Below are 12,951 nucleotides of genomic sequence, written 5' to 3'. Positions count from 1 at the left end.
GGGCTGCCCCAACCTACCCTCTGCTTCCCCACGCAGGCAAGTCTGCCCTGCACTGGGCCGCCGCCGTGAATAACGTGGAGGCCGCCATCGTGCTCCTGAGGAACGGGGCCAACAAAGACATGCAGAACAACAAGGTAGGCTCGGGGGCGGGCTGAGGCTGACAGGTCCCCCCACCAGCACCACCCCTTTCCGAGCACAGCAGCACCAAGCCCCTGCGTAAACCCCTGGGCTCTGACTTCCTAACCTGGGAAGTCCCCGTGAGGAGCCCCGAGCTCGGTGCCTGTGCATCGCGCGCCCCCCAGCCTGCTTCCGCGCGCTCACTGACACCTCTCAAGCAAGCGCGCGCCGTCTTAGCTCAGTCACCGTGACCGGCACTGCACCTTCTGCTCTTGGTACTCGCTGGGCAGGGAGGGTTGATGCAGATGGTACAGAGAGAGCTCGAGCACTGGTGGGTGTGGGGCTCGGCACATTGTGAGGCCCCCAGGTGCAGAGGTGAGTGGCCATCTTCCTGCACATGAAGCCTCGGCCCGTCTTGCTCGCTACTGCCGTGGCAGACTGCAGACCCAGTCTGAGCTCTGAGTGCTCATTGGGTGCAGGCAGGCACCCCAGCTCCTTGGCAGCCGGGCCGTGCCTACATCTCCCTGATCCCGCCTGGGTCTCTCTCTTTCCTTCCTGGGGGACACAGCAGCTGTTGGACCCAGGCATTCCTGAGTCCCCTGCAGGCGAGGTGTGACCCCGTGCCGCCCACTGGGGAGGCTGAGCCTCAGAGAGGCAGGGAGTGCCAGAAGGGCATCAGGCCATGGCCAAAGCCTTGTGTGAGCCAGGGAGGCACCATCAGGCCACACACTCCCCACCACCTCGCCATGCAGAAGCTCACGGAGACATGTGGCAGACAGGGAAACCAAGGCTCCGGGAAGGAGCTAAGGCATCAGGCTCACTTGGGGACCATCTGGGATGGGGCACTCCCACCCTGGTGCTCAAGGACATAAGTCAGGGGTCCTCAAGCCCCTGAAATTGCTGCGCTGTTTGCGGCTCTGCTGTTTTGAAGGCAAGAGAGGGGCCACGGCTTTAGATTTCCCGCGGGGTCTTGTGTCCCCCATACAGGTGAAGTCCCAGTGATTTAGAACACAGAGTCCCGCAGACTGCCTCAGGGCGGGACTCGGGAGGTAGATTTTTACGGCTGTTCATAAGGCCTAGTCCGGTCAGCTAACAGCGGAGTTATGGGACAGCCCACATGAGTGTTCTTCTGCCGCGGTCCCTCTGGTGAGGGGGCGTGGGTGTGGGCGACCCCCTCACCTGCCCCCATCCGTACCCAGGAGGAGACACCCCTGTTCCTGGCTGCTCGGGAGGGCAGCTACGAGACGGCCAAGGTGCTGCTGGACCACTTCGCCAACCGGGACATCACAGACCACATGGACCGCCTGCCTCGCGACATCGCTCAGGAGCGTATGCACCACGACATCGTGCGGCTGCTGGATGAGTACAGCCTGGTGCGCAGCCCCCAGCTGCACGGCACTGCCCTGGGCGGCGCACCTACCCTGTCCCCGCCGCTCTGCTCTCCCAATGGCTACCTGGGCAACCTCAAGCCGGCCGTGCCGGGCAAGAAGGCCCGCAAGCCCAGCACCAAGGGCCTGGCCTGTGGCGGCAAGGAGGCCAAGGACCTCAAGGCACGCAGGAAGAAATCCCAGGACGGCAAGGGCTGCCTGCTGGACAGCTCGAGCGTGCTGTCGCCCGTGGACTCCCTTGAGTCACCCCACGGCTACCTGTCGGACGTGGCCTCGCCGCCCCTCCTGTCTTCTCCATTCCAGCAGTCCCCGTCCGTGCCCCTCGGCCACTTGCCCGGCATGCCTGACGCCCACCTGGGTGTTGGCCACCTGAGTGTGGCTGCCAAGCCCGAGATGGCAGCGCTGGGTGCGGGTGGCCGGCTGGCCTTTGAGGCAGGACCACCGCGGCTCTCCCACCTGCCCGTGGCCTCCGGCACCAGCGCCGTCCTGGGCACTGCGGGTGCCGGCGGTGGCGGCGGGGCCGTGAATTTCACCGTGGGCGGGGCCGCGGGCTTGAATGGCCAGTGCGAGTGGCTGTCCCGGCTGCAGAACGGCCTGGTGCCAAACCAGTACAACCCGCTGCGAGGGAACGTGGCGTCAGGCCCCCTGAGCACGCAGGCCCCTGCCCTGCAGCACAGTATGATGGGCCCGCTGCACGGCAGCCTCTCCACCACGGCCGCCCTGTCCCAGATGATGAGCTACCAGGCCCTGCCCAACACACGCCTGGCCGGCCAGCCGCACCTCGTACAGACCCAGCCACTGCAACAGGTGCAGCAACAGCAACAGAACTTGCAGCTGCAGCAGCCCGGTCTGCAGACGCAGCAAAACCTGCAGCCGCCCAACGTCCAGCAGCCGCAGAGCCTGCCGCCGCAGCCGCACCTCAGCGTGAGCTCGGCCGCCGGTGGCCACCTGGGCCGGAGCTTCCTGGGCGGGGAGCCGAGCCAGGCGGACGTGCAGCCGCTGGGCCCCAGCGGCCTGGCAGTGCACACCATCCTGCCGCAGGACAGCCAGGCTCTGCCCACGGCCCTGCCCGCCACGCTGGCCCCGCCCATGACCACTGCTCAGTTCCTGACCCCGCCCTCGCAGCACAGCTATTCTTCCTCACCTGCGGACAACACCCCCAGCCACCAGCTGCAGGTGCCCGAGCACCCCTTCCTCACCCCGTCGCCCGAGTCCCCGGACCAGTGGTCCAGCTCATCACCACATTCCCACGTGTCTGACTGGTCTGAGGGCATCTCCAGCCCACCCACCAGCACGCAGTCCCACATCGCCCACATTCCAGAGGCGCTCAAGTAAACAGCCGGCGCCCCGGAGGGACCCTGCGCTTCCTTTCCCAAGCCCTGCTGGGGCGCCTGCGTGCTCCGCACGGACACCGGGACGGACCAAAGGGGCTTTTTCTTAAGAAACATGTTTTTGTACAAAATAAAAGGACAAGGATTTTAATTTTTTTTTAGTATTTATTTATGTACTTTTATTTTACAAGGAAACACTGCCTTTTTATTTATACGTAATGTTTTCTATGGTTCCAGGTAACAGCTTTTATCTGTTCCAAGAAAATAAACTAGTTTTCAGCCAGGATTTTCCTACTTACGATAAATATTGTTACGTATTTGTAAAATATAAACAAAGATTCATGATTTATAAATGCCATTTATTTATTGATTTTTTTTTCCCCCCTTCAAAATCCAAAAAGAAACGATGTTGGAGAAGGGAGGTTTGAACCAGCATCGTCCACAAAGCTGCCAGGGTGCCTGGGCCTGCTGCCAGGTCCCCAGATGCCCCCCACCCCGCACCTGGCCCCAAGCCTCCTGCACACATCGCCTGCCTTGTGCGAGGAGATGTATCTAGACGCAAACAATAAGACAGAACCTTTGTCACACCTTTGGCACGTGGATTAATTTGCATCTAAAATAGGAACGTAAAATGTAAAATGATATGGTTTATACATTTTGGTGGCTTTTTATTAAATGATTTTTTTGAAAACATGCTTTTAAAGATGTGTTCTTGGGGTGTCCCACGAATACATTTCATGGTACCGATCATGAATCTTTGTTTCGGGTTCAGTATTACCCAGTTGTTGATTGGTCTTGTGAGTTCCTGTTCCTTCTAGAAGCTCCCCTGCCCCCACCCTGGCCTGGATGTTTAAGCATTGTGTAAGAGTGAGGAGTCAGGTGGCTGTGGGGAACCCACCTGGGACGCCATGTGGAGGAATCCTACCCTTTCCTGCGGAGAGACACTGCCTGGGCCACCCCGATGGATCGGCAGCACAGGGCCTAGGCTCAGCTCGAGGCCCCGTTTTCACGAGAGACTTCCCGGAGCAACCTCTGCCAGGCTTTGGAGAAACACGGCTGTGTCCGGCCTCGGTTCGCAGAGACGGCTCATCCCACGGCCTGGCGCAGCTCAAGGGTGCGAGCCGCTGAGGTGGTGCCCCCAGGGCCATGGGAGCCAGCTCAAGGGCCACCCCTCCCAGTCTTGGGGGGGGTGGCATGTGCCCTGGGAGGGAGCAGATTCTTGCAATATCAAGTATAAGCCTGTGGCAAAGTAAATATCTGTAAGTACATTTTTAAAGATGGATTTTGTTTAAAAAATCTGAATGAACAAGTCTGTCGGGGGTCATGCTGACGAGGGATGTCAGAACATGGCTCTGCTCACGACCCAGGCCTGGCAACCTGACCTGCAGCCGCCTGGACCGTAGCTCCGAAGAGCAAACCCAGGGAAGGCTTCCTGCTGCCTCCTGCAGGCAGCCTCCCCGGCCTTGCGGGGGGCAGTGTTGTGCCATCCCTAGTGGGCATGACCAAACATGCCCTAAGATATTGATTCTTACTGTGTTTTGTAAAAATAGAGTGTAGTTTACAGAAAAAGGAAACTTTTTAAAAAAGTTATCTACGTGCAAAACTGTAGGTGATGAAAATGCTGTATTTTTTTTTCATCTTTTTTTTGTTAACTGATTTGCAATAAAAGTAATGATGGTCATCCCGATTTTGCTAAACCTGGTTGTGGCGTTGGCTCCCTTTCTTGGAGGGAGGGCAGGCCGTTCTGCTCCGAGGGAACCAGCAATTCCTCTGGTCCCTCTGATGGAGGGCAATGAAGCCCACCCAGCCCTGGCCGCTCAGAGGTTCTGCAGTGTCTGCATCTGTGTGGGCCACGCCCCGAGCAGGGAGCCGGGGACATGGCCACGAGCAGGGAGCACGCAGCCCCCCTGCAGGGGCCTCCTGGGTCTGGGGTGACGTGGCTGCCAGGACAGTGGGCTTTAGGCTCCCCCATCTGTCTTGGTCAGAGGGGCAGGGCACCACTTACCCGACCAAGGGATGGCAGCCGGGAGCCCGCTGCAGGCAGGAGGTGCACAGGGAGGAGCCCAGAGGCCACAGTGGGGAATCCAGACCCCAGCAGGAGGGCAAAGGGAGCCACAGAAGCCTCTGAGCAGGGGCACCGCCGGGGATGATGGAGGGAGGGGGGAAGGTTCTATGAAGCCCAGGGAGTACTGCTAAGAGGGCTGCCCCCTGCCAGCCACCCACACGGGCCTCCCTCTCTCCCTCCTGCCTCCACCCGGCCCCACCCCAGCCAGTGGATTCAAACCAGATTAATAGAAGGAAAGTCTGACGCCCCCCTCTGCTGCGAGGTGCTGCCCGCCCCTGCAGGCCTGGCCTTCCCAAGCACAAGTGCGAGCCCAAGATTTCCTCGCTGAGTTTGGAGGCTTCGTTCCCACCTGGCACAGTGTTGGGCCCTGGGCTGTGTAGACGGGACAGGAGGTTCCAGGAAATGGAATATGGTAAGTGGCCCAACTGTTGTGTATGGAGAAAGTAGACCCAGTCTGAAATCTGCCCCAAGAACTCCCAACGCCCCACGATGCTGCTCCTAGGTATACACCCAAAAGAAGTGCAAATGGACCAAACGAGTCCACACACGCACCTGTTCACAGCAGCACGATTCACAACAGCCAGGAGGTGGGAACAGCCCAACGCCCATCAGCTGACGCATGGATCAACAAAATGCGGTAGGTCACGCTGCGATGGTTCATTTTATGTGTCAACTTGGCTGGGCCATTTGGCCAAACACGAGAGTGTTTCTGGATGAGATGAACATTTGAATCCGTGGATGGAGTAAAGCAGAGTCCTCCCCAATGTGGGCGGGCCGCACCCAATCAGTCGACGGCCCGCATAGAACAAAAAGGGCTAAGAGGGAAGTCCTTCTGCTCACACTTGTCCGGGAACACAGCTCTTTTCCTGCCTTTGACGTTGGACGGAAGCATCAGCTCTCCTTGGGTCTCGAGCCTGCTGACTTTCCAACGAAAACTTAAGCATCAGCTCTCCTGGTTCTGAGGCCTTCAGACTCAGGCTGGAACCTCTAGCATCCACTGTCCCTGGGCCCCAGCTTGCTGACCACAGATCTGGGCACTTCTCAGCCTCCATAATCTTCTGAGCCAGCTCCTGATCAGAAATCTCTTGATACATACGTGCGGCCTATTGGTTCAATTTGTCTGGAAAATCCAGACTGAGTGCACACAGTGGAATATTATTCGGCCCTGAAAAGGAGTGAAGGCCTGACACACAGCACAGCACCACCAAACCTCAAACACAGGAGGCTGAGTGCAAGGAGCTGGACACAAAGGCCACATCATTGTCCTGAACCGATGAACCCAGAGAGACTGAAGGTGGAGTGGGGGCCCCAGGGCCTGCCTGCTGGGGAGCAACTGGGGCCACGAAAGGCGGGGGTGCATTCTGAATGTACTAAATGTGACGGATTTGTTCACTCCAACAATGGCCACTTTTATGTTTTATCTCAGTTATTGTTTTAGAAGAGAGAAAGAACTCCCAGCAGTGTTGGAAGTTTCCAAGAAGCTTGTTTGGGTCGTAAGATCCACTGATGGGGCAGGATGGGCCTCGGGGGTCCTGATGATCCCCAAAGTCACCGGAGCCCCTGGCAGCCTGAAGGAAGCGCACAGAGGAGGACGGGGCCCTCGGAGCACTACACTGGGCGTGCCGCAGACCGGGGGCCCGCCTGTGTCCCCGCAGACGAGGTCCTGGGGGCGGCCCACCCTGGCTGCAGGCTCTGTCCTGGCCTGCCCTGTGCGCCCTGCAGTGCCCCCCCAGGAACTCGTCCCCACCCGCCTGGCTCGGAAGCACTGGCTGAGAGCCCCACCTGTTTTTCTCCTTGGGGCCCAAACCTGCTCCGTGGCTCCAGAGCCCCCACCACCAGTGCGCTCTCCCTCTACACGCCGTGGTCCTCATTCCCTGACGTCCACCCTGAGCCGGCCTATTCTGCCAGTCCTCACCCTCAGAAGGAGCCCCATCCAGACACCATGGGCCTCCCAGAGGCGACACAGGCCCTGACTTAGGGCATCTGTTATGGCTGAATCCTATCCCCGCCCCACCCCACCCCCCCAGCAGAATTTCTATGTTGAGACCCCAGGTTGCAGGACCTTGGGTTGTGGCTGTATTGGGAGAGCTAATTAGGGTAAAGTGAGGTTGTTCGAGTACACCCTACTCCAGTCTGGCCGGCGTCCTTATGAGGAGATGAGGACACAGACACGCACACGGGACCACCAGCTGGGACGCGGGAGGACATGGCCGTCTACAAGGGCAGGAGGGAGGCCTCGGGAGGAAGCAGCCCTGCCCACGCCCGGGTCTCAGATGTCCAGCCTCCGGAGGTGAGGACACTCATTTCTGTTGAGCCACCCGGCCTCTGGGCTCCTGTGCTTTGTTAAGGCAGGCCCCAGCAGACGAAACTGGGGCGCCAAAGGCATGTCCCAGGGGCCACAGGGCCAGCCCCCCCCCCCCCCCCGCCCGCCCTCAGGCCCTTCCGCTCCTCAGGGGCCTTGCACTCTTGTGAAACCAACCCAAGAGCTGCCCTCCCACCTGCCCCTTGAGGCTTCCTTCCTTTGAAGGTTTGAACGGGGCACTTCCTTCAGAGCAGCGCCTTCCAGCAGAAATACAATGCAAGCCACAGATGCAATTTTAAATATCTCAGTAGCCACATAAAAAATGTGGAAAGAAACCAAAAAAGCTTATTAATACATCTCAGATAATCCAATATGTCCAAAATATTAGCATCTCAACATGTAACCGACGTAGTTAATGAGATAGTTTACATTCTCCCCTCACCCCGCGTTTACCCTATGTCTTTGACACCCAGTGCGTGTTTCGGGCTTTCAGCACACCTCGATGTGGACCGGCCACGTGCTCAGCTGCCACGCGAGGCTCATGCCCGCCACACAGGATGGTGCAGGTTTTGACCTTCAAGGTGGCCCCTAGGCACCCGTCAGTGCCAGGAAGCCCGAGACACAACATCGGCGTGGTGTCTTGCCCTCGTTCATCCAGGGCAAGCCCCAAATGTGGCTCTGCCCCCTTCTGGCCAGAGCAAGGAGGGGACGGCATCAGGGCCACAGATCAAACAGACTGGCAGCGCTGCCACGACACCCGCGGGGCTCAGCGCCCCTCCGTGGGCACCGGCAGCCTCCAGAGCCTGTCGGCGGGCCGAGACTGGGCTCGGTGGTGGAGCTCACCTTCACGCTGGCGCCGCTCCGGTCTCCCCGCGGACCGGTGGTGGGTCTTTCATGGGCTGGTCCGATCTGGAAACCACACCCCGGAGTCCTGCGGGAGGGGACAGCGCTGTCAGCACAGACAGGCGGTGGAGAGCTTCCTGGGGCCACTCCTTGCGGGACCGCCCCCGGCAGGGGTCCCTGGCACAATGCCAAAGGATTGTTCTCTCCAAGTGTTCCAAACAGGAACCTGAGCAATGCGGTCCGGCTGGACGCCGGGGCACTCGGAGACCACAAGCCCTGTGTCCCGAAGGGTTTGCTGGCGGGGTCGACGGGCTTGAGGAGCCCTGGTTCAGGACTTCATCTGCCGTCACATGCTTGTATGTCCCGTGGGTCTTGAAGAGGGTCCCCACGCCCAGTGGGTCCCGGGCGGACGCGCCCTCCTGGCCGACTGAGGGGCCGCCCCGGTTGAGCGCAGGCTGGAAACGCAGCTGGGAGCGCCTCGTGTGCCCGGCCCCGCTCCCTGATTTGTGGCATCTTGATCTGGCCTTCCTCGTGGCCACTGTTGGACCAGAGGCAGGTGACTCGGCACCTCTGAGCCTCCGTGTTCTCAGGGCTGACGCAGGAAGGGCTCGCAGCCGACCTCCCGAGCGTGTGGAGGGGCCCGTGAGGTCGCGGGCGCAGAGCTCCCAGCATGCCGTAAGGACACAGAGATGGTACAGCTGCTGTTACAACGAGTTCTAAAACCGTCGCCCTCCCCACGCCTGCCTGTGTGGTCCCCCTGAAGCCAGCAGTAGCCCTTCTAGTGGCCGCTGTCACCCTCCCCGTCCGGCACGTGCACCACAAGAGTGTTGTTCTTGCTGCAACAGGGCCCGTGTGCCAAGTGTCTCAGGGTTGGATTTTCGACGTTCTCCGTACCACCCTGGACCTGTTCCTGGAGCAGAGAGCCTGTGATGTGTAATCAGCGCTTATCACAGATCTATGCTTTTCTATGGCCACGCTGACTGGCAATCTAGTTACGTTGCATTGCATGTACGGTCGAAGAGTTGCTTGTCTCAAAGTAAACGCACCGCACTAGAGCTTTAGTCACCGTGTTTGGACATTTCTTCATTCTAAAAATTGGCCTTAGGAAAGTGTAACCTTAAGGAACTTCTTACTTGCTCTCTACCTTGTTTCCTTGTCCATAGGGCAGAAAAGAGGGAAGGGGATGCTGGCCACACCTGGCAAGGGACCGGGTGATGCAGAACACAGGGGTTCTTTATGGAAAAGAAGAACTGTCGAGCCCCCAGAGCTGTGAGCATGAAATCACTGAGCACAGAGCTCGAGAAATACACATTCTCTGTTGTGCCATTAAGCTCAACTCAGGGAGGATTTATGGAGAACCTGCTGTGTTCAGCAGACCAACCCCTGCTCCCCGGGGTAGGGGGAGTCCAGAGATGAATAATACCCTGGAGAGGGCTGCAGTCTGGGGGTGATGTGGGCAGCCAGAATCTTTTGTCCTGCTGTACTGGGGCCAGATCCTATAGGAGCCCACGGTGTCCCTGGTGCCAGCGCCCTGAGTTTCCCTGGCGAGGCTTGCTGGGCCTGCGGACTCGGGGGTGGCTCTCTGCCTCCCCCTGCTGGCAGCATCCTGCCAGTGGCCCCCCCCCTTCTCGGCAAGCATGTGGTCCCATGGGGATTTCCATCATTTGTCTGCAGCTCACAAATCGCTCATGGTGTCACTGTGTTATTATCCCATTTTACAGATGGGGAAGCTGAGGCTTAAAGAGGCAGGGGACTTCCCCACGTGCACCCATTTAAGCCAGGGCCATGTGACCTGGAGTTAGTGCCGCAGCCAGCCTGGCACTTGGCAATGGGCAGATTTGGGGGTTCTTCCGTGCTCCACCTCGGCCCTTTTGTCTTCCCAATCTGCAATCCCCCAGGCCTCCAAGTCCACGCCTGAAACAAGTCACCACTGAGGCTCAGGGCTCTTGCCCTCCTATGTTGTGTGTGTCTTCGGCTGATGTGGGGTGCCAGTGCCGTGCAGGGGGGCTGCAGATGCAGCGAGAGGGCTGGGTCCTGCCCTCGGGAGTCGCCTGAGGTTCAACTCTCCCCACCAGTCTGGCCCAGCAGCCTACTTCTCCCCTGGGGCCCCAAGACCACCTCCTGGGCTCCTGGCTCTCATCAGCACCATGCCAGAGCCAGGGGGAGGCCAAACTGGCGATGTCCCTCCTGGTGGGGAGCCCCTGAAAGCTTCCTTGCTTTCAAAAATCGAGTGCAAGGCCTGAAGAGCCCCGGGCAAGGCACAACCCCCTGATGCCACCTCCCACTCTCCACGTTTCTGCTCCTTGCCACTCCAGAAGCTTCTGTTTGCTTCAGCCACAAATGCGCCTTCTCCTCCACCCCTGGCTCTACCCTGTCACCAGCAGGTGGGACCCAGGCCTTGCCGGGTGCCCCCGCGGTGCCCCCAACCACACTGGACACATTTGCAGCTCTCCAGTGTCCATGCTCCCCAGGGCGGAGGCCCGGCCTGTCAGTCCCACAGCCCCAGCCTCCTAGCAGTGCCTGACACACAGTAGGGCTCAGCCAACGATGCATACAGTTTGGTGAAAGAGGTCTCTCTCGGTTTTCTTCCAGGCCCCCGCTGCAGCTAGCGGGACACGACTCCCTTTCTTGCCTGGCTTTGACTCTCTGCGGACCGACTCGTGTGGAATTAGCATCCTTCTTGTGCTTTCTAGGACACGACTCTCACTTATGTCACCTTACATGTTTACTTGGCTCAACAATTAAGAAAAAAACAAGTTCTCCGAGGCTTGCCAGGTACCAGGCACGTTTGCAGATGCTGGAGATGAGAGACCAGAGAGACGGTGCCATGCTTGTGATTAGCCTGGATGTGGATTTTTTCTTGCAAGGCACCTCAGGGGTCTGGGATGGTTCTACTAGTGCTGGTGCCCCCATGGAGGTGCCTCCCTCTGTCCCTCTGCTTATTCTCGGCCTGGCCACACACCACCGACAGGTGCTCCACACCATGGGGGCCACAGAACAAGCTCTGACACCCAGCTCTCTCTGCCCCCGGACCTGTGCTCTCCTGAAGGAACTGATGTCCCCTTCCTCTCCATTCAGACCTGCTCAGCTGTATGGCCTCCTCTTCCAGAAGCCCTGCCTGACAGCTCTTTCCACCTCGAAGCCCCAATGCACTTTTTCCCTGGACCACTCAGCCAGCCCTGTCTCATGGAGGCAGCCCCTTGCTCTCTCCAGGCTGAGTCAGGCAGGCCCCCTCCCATGCCTCCAGCCTCAGCGCCCAGGACGGAGGGCTTGAGTCAGAGGCTGAGCAGAGCACCTGGTGTGGAGCAGGACTGCCCTAAAAGCGTCCACTTACAAACCACTCTACTGCAGCTACTTTATGCCCTGGAGGAGTAAGGGGCAGAGGCTCATGGCCGTGGACCACCAGCCTTCACCTACACCCAGACTGCAGGCACCCTTCCAAGGGCTCCTTTCCACAATCACCGAAATGGTCGGTTGTCAGCTCCAAAATCTAGGGAGCTACAGCCCCAGGCTGGGGCTGCTGGGGGGAGGGGGCCCTGACCCCCTCCCACAATGTGCTCAATGTCTACACCAGCGCTGTCCAATGGAAATATGCCAGGCATGTATGGAATTTTAAACTTTTGATGAGCTATGTTAAAAAAAGGGAAACAGATGAAATAAAATTTAATAGTATATTTACCTCAATATACCCAAAAGGTTATCATTTCAATGTGACAGAAAGCTATCAGTGGGCCATCTGACATTCTTGGCACCCTGGCCTCTAATGTGTACTTAGATCCCATCCCAGCTCGGCCCAGCCCCCCGTGCAGGTGCTCGGTGGCAGCCTTCTCTGGACAGTGCAGGCTCCTGGGAGGGGCTGACGACTGTCCTGGCAAGTGTGTAGCCCTGGGTCCCGTGCACTCTGGGTAACAGGACTACAGCTCCTGTTATGGAGCTTTGCATGAGGAACAAACAGCTCTGCCCTCAGGAAAGAGCGGCTGACTCTAGCCCCTGTAGGTGGGCTTCAGGGAGGTGGTGGCATTTGTATGCAGCCTCCGTGAGGGAGGGAGGAGGAAGGACAGAATGAGGGACGCGCTGCAGGCGAAGGGAAGCAGTGCGCCCCGTTGGTGCGGGCCCTACATACTCTGCAGCCAGTCGCCCTGTGCCCATTTGCCCGACAGGCCCAGGACAGCCCAGTTCATGCCTGCTGTTCTGGTATAAGCATCAACAACACGTCGTCAAGGTGGTCACCCTGCCTGGACTCCAGGTTGGTGAGGATGTGATGGAGCTTAAAAGCGGCGGACCTGTGACTCAGAGCCCAGCCTCCATGACCTTTGGCTCGACTGTGGGCCTAGACCTCTCTCCTGCACACCAGGCTACAGAGGGTCAAGAATGTGAGGGCCTCCGCTCCAAGGGCTTAACAGGAGGGAGGAGGGGATGGGCCCTTGCACCTTTGCCTCTGCTTCCCCCTTTGAGGGGGGTTAACAGTGACATCCGTCTCTGCAGAGCGGTTTGTTGGGACACAGTGACTGCAGGATCCAGGGCTGAGTTCCAGCCCGCGCTCGCTAACTCTGTGTTGAAATAGGTTGGGACCTTGATTGCTGCAAGGCAAATGTTAGCTTAGCAGAGTGGCCACGTCAGATGGGCTGAGACTCCCCCGGCACCCCCTGGCGCCCTGACAGCGTGGCTGTTCGCCGCCAACGTCACAGCACACTCCTTCCTTCTTCCCAGGCTCCTGAGGCCCGGGGTGACCCGGGAGCCCTCCACCCCCAGGCAGGCCTCAGCGGCTGCTGTGGCACTAGCTACCGCTGGGAGCTCGGCCACGGGGGGCGGAATACAACCGGACTGGCATCCCTGCCACTCTTCCCGCCCTCTGGAAGGAGCTGGGGCAAGTGGGAGCAGGCTGCTACCCTCCCCTCCCCTGCC

At 59.1% G+C, this 12,951-nt stretch overlaps 1 protein-coding gene across 1 annotated transcript in view; it reads left to right on the top strand.

Moving 5' to 3' along the window:
• The window catches only part of NOTCH1 (notch receptor 1), a 44,135-nt gene extending 39,598 nt beyond the window's left edge, over positions 1–4,537 (top strand). The window contains exons 33-34 of the mRNA XM_025860209.2: positions 37–134; positions 1,317–4,537. Coding sequence (XP_025715994.1) covers positions 37–134; positions 1,317–2,840 — 1,622 coding nt within the window. The 3' untranslated portion in view covers positions 2,841–4,537. The remainder of the gene's footprint in view (positions 1–36; positions 135–1,316) is intronic.
• The last annotated feature ends 8,414 nt before the right edge of the window (positions 4,538–12,951 follow it).

The sequence above is a fragment of the Callorhinus ursinus genome, unplaced genomic scaffold (genome assembly GCF_003265705.2).
Source record: "Callorhinus ursinus isolate GAN/ISIS: 27379988/994484 unplaced genomic scaffold, GSC_fseal_2.0 scaffold126, whole genome shotgun sequence".
NCBI classification, from domain to species: Eukaryota; Metazoa; Chordata; class Mammalia; order Carnivora; family Otariidae; genus Callorhinus; species Callorhinus ursinus.
This window is presented reverse-complemented; position numbering and strand designations above follow the sequence as displayed.